Genomic DNA, 8,848 nt, shown 5'->3' with positions numbered 1-8,848 from the left:
GCTCCTCAACCCCCTGATTGACCCTGCTCTGTGCATGACAAGGGGCAGTGCCCCAACCCCCTGATTGGCCCTGCTCTGTGTGTGACAGTGGGTGGCACCGCAACCTCCCCATCAACCCTACCTTGAGTGTAACGGGATGGTGCTCCAACCCCCCAATCGGCCCTACTTAGAGCGTGACTTAGGGTGGCATCACAACCTCCCGATCGCCCTGCTCTGTGCATGACGGGGCAGTGCCCCAAACCCCTCATTGGCCCTGCTCTGTGTGTGACGGGGTAGAGCCATAACCTCCCCATCGGCCCTGCCCTGAGTGTGAGAGTGGAGGCACCCCAACCCCCTGATCGCTCTGCGGCTCTGTGTGTGACAGGGTGTGGCGCCCCAGCCCCCCCCCCCCCCCAGTGCACAAATTTTTGTTCACCGGGCCTCTAGTGTCAATTACATAAAAAAATTCAAAAGTAATTTCAACTAACAAGGCTTAATGTGTTTTCCCTGGTTCTGTATAAAATACACACATAGATATGCTTTACTTTCGTATAAATTTATTTAGAAAGAGAACTGCCGTCCTGATGGAAGAGAACTTGGTGAATTCAGAACCACAACTGTTAACATAGGTGAGGATATTTTGAGTTCTAAAATAAGAATGTTGAAGTTGCTTCAGTTTTGAAAATATAATTTTTCTTGTTTTTTTTTAATACTAGTAAAGAATTTTTATTTGTAAAGGTTTTTTAAAACTCACTGTTCTCTCAATTTATATGCTCTTTATTTACAATTTTAAAGTAACTATAAAGAGTTTTTCACCATTCCTTCCATACCTCCAAAACATGGATTTGTTATGTTTTAAACCTGCTGTTGCAAATATGTAATTTTCCAATTTTACCTTTATGGCATTCGCAAATTTTAGCCTCTGAGCCACTTAAACAGTATTTTGGCCAAATTCTACCATGTTTAAGGGATTCCAGTGATTTTGTGTAAAGAGATTTTTTTATCTGTGCACTGCTGTGCCTGAACAAAAAAATGATTGGCTCAAATTCAAGGAAAGGTGAATAATTCTTAAAACAGTAGTTTTAAGTAGTTATACCACTTTTAAAAAACGTGAGCTAGTAATAAATTTCATAAGCTACTGGCTTATGTAGCAATATAAAATCATGTAGAAAACAAAAACACTTTTTATGGACTTTTTAATTTTGTTTAAATACTTTTCAGGTTCAGTTAGTACTGCAGATGGTTCTGCTCTAGTGAAGCTGGGAAATACTGCAGTCATTTGTGGAATTAAAGCGGTAGGTTTAATATATGTTTTACTGAAATGAGTTACCAGATTATCTTCATATTAGAGGCCCAGGGCACGAAATTCGTGCGGGGGAGTGGTGAGGTGGCCTTGTCTGACTGCCGATCGGGGGTAAACCGGCAGTCAGACATCCCTCTCGCAATCCGGGATGCTGCATGCACCAGTGACCATACTTTTCATACAGGTGAAAGGCATCTTGCTGTTGTATGGGCAGCTACATTTTTTTGCCCTGATTATCAAAAGTAGTACATAACATGATCCTTCTGGGGCAGTAGTACCATTTTCCCTATCTTATGGGTGGAAAATGTGAAGCAGAGAGAAGTTAAGTAATTGGCTTTGTCACACAGTTGTAGTCAGAATCAGGGCCGACCACAAAATGTGCAAGCCAGAGTCCATGCATGTCATTGCTGCATCATCCTGTTTTTTTAGTGTTGAGGAGTAGCCTTGCCAGTTCTAATTTTTAAATCTAAGAGTCTGTTCCCAGTATATAGGGAAGGGTCCCTAGACTTGGCCAGTTATCAAGACCCATCTGTGGGGCGACTGGCGGCCGGGCGCCACCCACTGGCCAGCCCTGCCCACTGCAATCACCACCGCCATAGGTTTTGCATATTAGGGTTTTATTATATAGGATACTGATTAAATTATAATATACACTAGTAATTCCGTTGACTAGGCAGGCAGTCAGGTGTCAGCTTTTAGTATTTTTCATTTCCAGAGAGCTTTCATCTTTGAGTATTAGATAAGACGACCCAAGTTTAATGACACAGTTATAATTTATGGGTATTCATCAAATGTTTTGAAATCAAGTAATTTTCAAAATTTGACTACCTTTATTTTTTTAAGAATTTGGGAGATTAAGAGATTTTTGGTGACATCCTTTTATCCAGTGGTGGTATTTAATCCATGCAAATATGTAGAAAATTGAGATTGTTCAAAAGAAAATTGTGAGGGAATAATAGCTACCATGTGTTGTGTACCTGTTATGTTTCAGGCACCTTATATTAGGTACTTTACAAAATCAAGTCTAATCCTCAGAACAGTTTTTGAGGTATAATTTCTGTCTCCTGTTTTACATGAGGTTCAGTAACTTGTCCAGGTACATAAGGCTCATAAATAAATAGAACTTCTAACTACACTGCACTCTTACTTCACCCAAGCTCAGATTCTTCCTCGGTAAAGCTGGGGTGTTATCTAACAATAAGATTTGAATTGCCAAATTTTATATTATGGACTTAACAGCACTATCTCATTTGACCCTCATTAACAGTCCTTAAAAGTAGATCTCATTAACTTCCCATTTTGCAGATGAGGAAATTGAATGGTAAGAGGTTAAGTAACTTACCCAAAGTCTCTCAGCCAAAAAGTATGGGTCTGACATATGAAACAGGTGATTCCAGAGCTTTTGCTTAGTTCCTTTATCTGTTACCATCATTTCCTAAATCTGGCTGTGCCAGTATCACATTGGGGTTTAAGTTAAAGATTCGTGGCTACTGAATTAGTGCAAGTGAGGATGGAGGAGAAATCCAAATAATATTTTTTAATTTTGATGAGTAGCACTGTAGTGCAACTATGCTGTACTGCCTCATTACTGCAGAGCTAAAGTGAGTGTTGATGCCATTAGAGTCCCTGACACAACTCCCTAAGCATAGTAGATGCTCATGATGTGGTAAACTAGTTAATATGTTTTTTGGTAGAGCCTTCCATAACTAAGGCTTTCTTCACAATTATTTAGTAGCTTCTTTGATTGGAAACATTTGTTTGCTTCTGTAGGAATTTGCAGCACCACCACCAGATGCCCCTGATAAAGGATATGTTGGTAAGTTACGATTTTGTAATTTTAATACAAATGCTTTAACACATTTAATACAAATATTGTAGTTAAGTACTAGTAGTTGAGAAAATTATTCATAATCAAAATATATAGGAATGAAGCAGACATTCCTGAAGTTTTCTACTGGAAGATAACATAAGAGAATTTTGTAATTTTTCAAACTCGTTCAAATCAGTTTTTGTTTATACATTCAGATGTCATCAACCAAAAAAATAGAATCTCCTAGGAAAAGGCTGTAATTGGAGACTGTGATTTTTTTTTTTAATCCTCACCCAAGGATATGTTTTTATTGAGAGAGACACATAAATGTGAGAAACATCGATTGGTTGCCTCCAGCACACTCCACCCGGGTATCAAACTTAAAAGCTAGGTTTGTCCCCTGACTGGGGAATCAAACCCACAATCTTTTTGTGCATGGGGATAATGCTCTAATTAACTCAACCACCCGGCCAAGGCCCACTATGCCATCATTTTTCTTGACTTGGGCTGTCCTTTTATGGTAGGAACCAATATTTTTCAAATGCAGAACAGTTGGGTATGAGTAGAGGGGCTACCTTCTGCGACAGATTGAGGTATTTCGAAAGAAAGAAAACTTGTGAAGGATTTAAACCTTAAATGCTTTTTAAAAATATATGTATTTGTGTGGTAAAAAGTCAGAAATATAGATTTTACTTTATCCAAGCTTAATAGTCTTAAAAAGACTAAAAATATAATTGATGTCTTATAATCCTTTCCACTTGGAAAAAGCTATCCATGGTGACAGTCCCCTTGCAGTGGATTTACATTTAACACTTTCATAAACCAGAAGTGAAGTTTATTTCATAGTTGCAGAGTGTTTCTTTCAGTTCCTAATGTGGATCTACCACCTCTGTGTTCGTCGAGATTTCGGTCTGGACCTCCTGGAGAAGAGGCCCAAGTAGCTAGCCAGTTCATTGCAGATGTCATTGAAAAGTAAGATAATCGTGATAAAGTATTACTATCATTCGTTTTTGGACAGTTTTGACCTTTCCTTTACTGTGTTGTCATTCAGTTCACAGATAATTCCGAAAGAGGACTTATGCATTTCTCCAGGGAAGGTAAGAATAATAGAGAAACCATAAGCTTTTATTAATTGTTTTGTGGAGAGTAGACAGGGAAATTAACAGAACCACAGTAGCCTTCAATACAGATAGATGTCTTATTTTTAGATGAAGTTCAGTAAAAACATGCCTTAATCTGTAACTATGTAGTTCATATAAAGACAACCAATTTTGACTAATTTATTGCCTGAGTTGAAGCTACATTAAGCTGAGGTAATTCTTTTCCCCTTTTACCACAAACATTCTTTTTTTTTTCCTTTATAGATTACTGGTATCTGATTAGCTAATGTGTTTAAGGCACTATAAATTCTAACTCTATTGGAAAACTTAGAACTAAGTTGACTAGAATTTCTCTTTGATTACATATTTACTTGTAAAACAGTGGTTCTCAACCTTCCTAATGCTGCGACCCTTTAATACAGTTCCTCTTGTTGTGGTGACCCCCAACCATAAAATTATTTTCGTTGCTACTTCATAACTGTAATTTTGCTACTGTTATGAATCGTAATTAAATATCTGATATGCAGGATGGTCTTAGGCGACCCCTGTGAGAGGGTTCGTTCGACCCGGAAACCCCCCCCCCCCCCCAGCCACCTCTCCCCCCCCTTCAGAGAGAAAGGGAGGAGAGATAGAAATATCAATGACAAGAATCATTAATCGGCTGCCTCCCGAGTTCCCCCTACTGGGGTTTGAGACTGCAATCCCAGCATGTGCCATGACCAGGATCTAACTGACCTGGTTTGTAGGTTGACGCTTAGCCACTGAGGAACACCAGCCAGACCCTACTAAGACCCTATTTGATGTATTAAGGTTTCTTTGGGAAAGTATATTTTGATTTTTGTTTGGGACTTTCTAAAGTATTTCCCTCATCTGACTTAGCAACAAGAATGGAAATGTTTGTCACTTGTCAGCTTGGTAGTCAGAAGGCAGCTTTCATCAACCATAACCACTTTTTTTGGTTTATTTCTTAAAGGTAAAGGTTTTTCTTTTCTTTGTAAGTTTTTGAGCCTTGAAGGTTATCTTGTTTAAGGGTTCTGTGGTATATAAGTTGAAGCAAATCCCATGTTCTACCCATTAGAAGACTAATTTGCTTTGTGTAAACTCTATTTTAGCTTTCTTGGGTTCTATACTGTGATCTCATTTGCCTTGACTATGATGGAAATATTTTGGATGCCTGTACATGTGCTTTGTTGGCAGCTTTAAAAAATGGTAAGCAATCTTAATAAAAGGCAATATTCCTCCTGTGTCAGAATATTCTGTTTTGTTAAACTTTCTCAAACTTTTTAGGCTTTTGTTATGATTTAGCCATCATTCATTTTAGTCTTTCAAAATTAACAAAAATGTTTATATATACTGTATTTATCTTAATGTTCTAAGGTATTTTTTTTTCTAAAAGATTACTTCTGGAAAAGTGAACTTAGTAAAAGCCATGTTTGTTACTTACACTAGAGATACTAACATATTTGCCTTTCTAGTACAGTTGCCTGAAGTTACTATAAATGAAGAAACTGCTTTAGCAGAAGTTAATTTAAAGAAGAAACGTTATTTGAACATTAGAACTCATCCAGTTGCTACCTCCTTTGCGGTCTTTGATGAGTAAGTTAAATGTATAAAAACTGTTTGAAGTATTCTTCTAAAATAAAATGTTTCATGGATTGATAATTTACACTTCAAAAAATTTTTAAATAGCACTCTGCTCATAGTGGACCCTACTGGAGAGGAGGAACATCTGGCAACTGGAACTCTAACAGTAGTAATGGACGAGGAAGGCAAGCTATGTTGTCTTCACAAACCAGGCATGTTCCTTCTATTTCAGTCCTAAATATTTGGATGAAAACTCTATGTGAGCTTCTTTACATAGGAGTGGGGCAAATGGAACATGGGATATTTTACCATGTACCTAATGCAGCAAGTTTAAAATGACAGTTTGTTACCTCAAATTCCTTATGTTTTTATGTTGTTTACCAGTGGTTCTTATGGCATGCATTGGAATCACTTGGAGGTCTTAAAACATAACTTGGCAATCATAACCATCCCCCCTGGTTTACATTACTGAAAGTTTAGGTCTATAACTTGACATGTTGATCATTAAAAGTACAATAGCATATATTAACAGTGTTGGTACAATAATTTTTCAGGTGGAAGTGGGCTGACTGGAGCTAAACTTCAGGACTGTCTGAGCCGAGCAGTTACAAGGCACAAAGAAATAAAAAAACTGATGGATGAAGTAATTAAGAGTATGAAAGCCAAATAACTACGTTTTCAAAACATATTTGTAAAAACTGTATTTATTACACTGTGCACAAATCTTTCATACTAAATAAATATCAAACTACATTTTTCTGAAGGACATTTCTAGTATTTCTTAGGCCACTTCAACATGTTTTATGTATAGGAACAATTTTGAAAAAGCAGTGTCTTAAGCAAATGAACCCTAATGGTTTGTTAAAGCATTTCCCTGTTTTTATTTAAAAATCATAGGGTTGTGCTTCTGTATAAAGTTTGTACATCAAACAATGTAAAATACTGATTATGTTTTAAAAAACAAAAATGAAGTAGAAACTCAATCCTTTTGATTCATTGCTCTTGTTTTTAAAAAAGAAAAAAAATAATGCAAGACTCAGAATTTTGGAGTGGTTGCTGTGCCTCTCTTCGTTTTACTTTTTGACTGGCTGCCTGTATGCCGTTGACGATGTAGCTGAGCTGTTTGTGCTGTTGCTGCTGCCATAGCCATTTGATGCTGTAAGAATCGCAACTGCTGCAAAAGGGGGGAGGAGGGGGAAATCAAGGTACGTTAAATGTAAGCAGGTATAAACAGGTGCTTTACCTGAGAGAGATGAAAACAAAAGTGAAAGGGAGAAAGCATTAAGATAACAAAAGGGGACTATACCACATTCAGACAATGCACAAACAGCACCAGTGGCACAGAAGCCTGCTGAGGGCTTTTAAAATGGTTCTTGGTACACTTCAAAAATACATGTTACTTTGCCCTGCCAGTCTATATTGTAGTAACTCAGCAACTTCAGTTACCATTTTGTTGTATGATAGTTTATAGCAATATAAACCACCCTGCAAATAAAAGATAGTCAACTATAATATGCTGACTTCCTGAGATAATGGAATGACGTTTTTCTAAAACAGGTATGACATTTACTAATAGGAACACTGGCATTCTTGTCTTTTTCTGCAGTACAAGTTAACCATTGGCATTGACAACTGTCTATTTCAAAATGTAATGCAAACTACAAAAATGGGATGTTAATGTGCCACCAGCACTTCATGAAAGATATTAAGTATGGCTTAAATGTACAAAATATATTCAGTGCTCCAATCTGACTGGCTAAAATGTCACACTTAAATAAAATTTGCTAAGCTATCTATTACTATATAGTCTTAAAAGACAATAAAATAAAACTAAGGTTTTTTGAGGTACTTTTGGAGCAGAGTATCTTTAAAATGTAATCAGAGTGAAGTTGCTGGATTACTTGTATCTGTTGCTGCTGCTGTTGAAAGGCAGAGGAGGCAGAGGAGAGCTGGAATCTCTGCTGAGGAAGGCTTTGCTCAGGTCTGTTCTCGGCAGAGCCAAGCTGAGACAACACTACAGAGAGGAGAAGGGGAAAGCAGGCCAGTCAAAAGTTTGAAGGCTACCAGGATTAGAAAAGGACAACACAGAAAATGAAATAGAAGAGTTATCAGTATGATCAATCTTAAGTATCAAATCACAGACATTTCAGAATAAATTTAGTCTCCTATTAGTTGAGGGCACTTCCTGGACATACAGGGGAAGGAAGTGCAAATGTGCTGAGCACTGTATCCCTTCATGCATCTCACTGAAATTTGGTAATAGTGCTGTTTTGTTTAGAAGGCTTTCTTGTAAAATGTAAAATAGATGACTTATTTTAAAATATAACTAATAAAGTAGGAAAGGGGGGAGAAATCCAAGCTACCATAATGACATAACTGGTAAACAAGTGCTATTAAAAGATACTGCAACGAGTATCAGCCTATATTAGTAGCAACAGAGATGGTGAACTGAGCCTGTGCATTATTACTTTTTGAGCTGAGTGGGAAGACAATAATTAGTTCAACCCTCTCACTGTAAAAAGGAAGAAATTTCAGGTGTAGATGATTTGAATGACTCAGGCAATTAGTGACAGGTCTGGAGCATGGAGCATTTTTATGATTTTTCAGTGTAGAGTTCTTTCCACTAAATTATATAAGAACTTTAGAAAATATATATCTTGGGGGGTAAAGGATTATAAGAATAACTTTCAAAAATTCTCTAGCTCTAAAACTCTACATGTAGGACCTTGCTTATTCTAAATTCAGACACTGGGAGTTACCTGTATATGATTATAAAGGCACCAATGATAATTCAAAATGTTGACATGATCTCACTCATTTAATCCTCAAACTCTGTAATTACTATTTTCAATTGACAAGATAATCTTCACTAAAGACTATGGTTCACCATAACTGGTTCACCATTGTACTGTTGGAGGTGGTAAGCAGTCATCTACACTAATAAAAGAGAAACATGGTAATTGGCGTACGACCACTACCCTTTTCATTGGCTAATCAGGGCGATATGCAAATTAACTGCCAACAAAGATGGCGGTTAATTTGCATATGTAGGCACAATGCAGGGAGGCGAAA

At 37.3% G+C, this 8,848-nt stretch overlaps 2 protein-coding genes across 2 annotated transcripts in view; one reads left to right on the top strand and one right to left on the bottom strand.

The window, feature by feature from the left end:
* EXOSC8 (exosome component 8) overlaps positions 1 to 6,759 on the top strand; it is a 9,574-nt gene extending 2,815 nt beyond the window's left edge. The window contains exons 3-11 of the mRNA XM_006757844.2: positions 545 to 608; positions 1,201 to 1,274; positions 3,053 to 3,098; positions 3,959 to 4,064; positions 4,144 to 4,189; positions 5,305 to 5,401; positions 5,668 to 5,788; positions 5,882 to 5,988; positions 6,331 to 6,759. Coding sequence (XP_006757907.1) covers positions 545 to 608; positions 1,201 to 1,274; positions 3,053 to 3,098; positions 3,959 to 4,064; positions 4,144 to 4,189; positions 5,305 to 5,401; positions 5,668 to 5,788; positions 5,882 to 5,988; positions 6,331 to 6,446 — 777 coding nt within the window. The 3' untranslated portion in view covers positions 6,447 to 6,759. The remainder of the gene's footprint in view (positions 1 to 544; positions 609 to 1,200; positions 1,275 to 3,052; positions 3,099 to 3,958; positions 4,065 to 4,143; positions 4,190 to 5,304; positions 5,402 to 5,667; positions 5,789 to 5,881; positions 5,989 to 6,330) is intronic.
* Positions 6,465 to 8,848, bottom strand: part of SUPT20H (SPT20 homolog, SAGA complex component) — a 51,295-nt gene continuing 48,911 nt past the window's right edge. Inside the window, exons 25-26 of the mRNA XM_006757846.2 lie at positions 7,678 to 7,790; positions 6,465 to 6,950 (exon numbers count right to left, since the gene is read on the bottom strand). Coding sequence (XP_006757909.1) covers positions 6,813 to 6,950; positions 7,678 to 7,790 — 251 coding nt within the window. The 3' untranslated portion in view covers positions 6,465 to 6,812. The remainder of the gene's footprint in view (positions 6,951 to 7,677; positions 7,791 to 8,848) is intronic.

Source organism: Myotis davidii, unplaced genomic scaffold, assembly GCF_000327345.1.
Source record: "Myotis davidii unplaced genomic scaffold, ASM32734v1 scaffold1895, whole genome shotgun sequence".
In the NCBI taxonomy this organism is placed as follows: Eukaryota; Metazoa; Chordata; class Mammalia; order Chiroptera; family Vespertilionidae; genus Myotis; species Myotis davidii.
The sequence above is the reverse complement of the archived record's forward strand: the minus strand, read 5'-3'. Positions and strand labels throughout refer to the sequence as shown.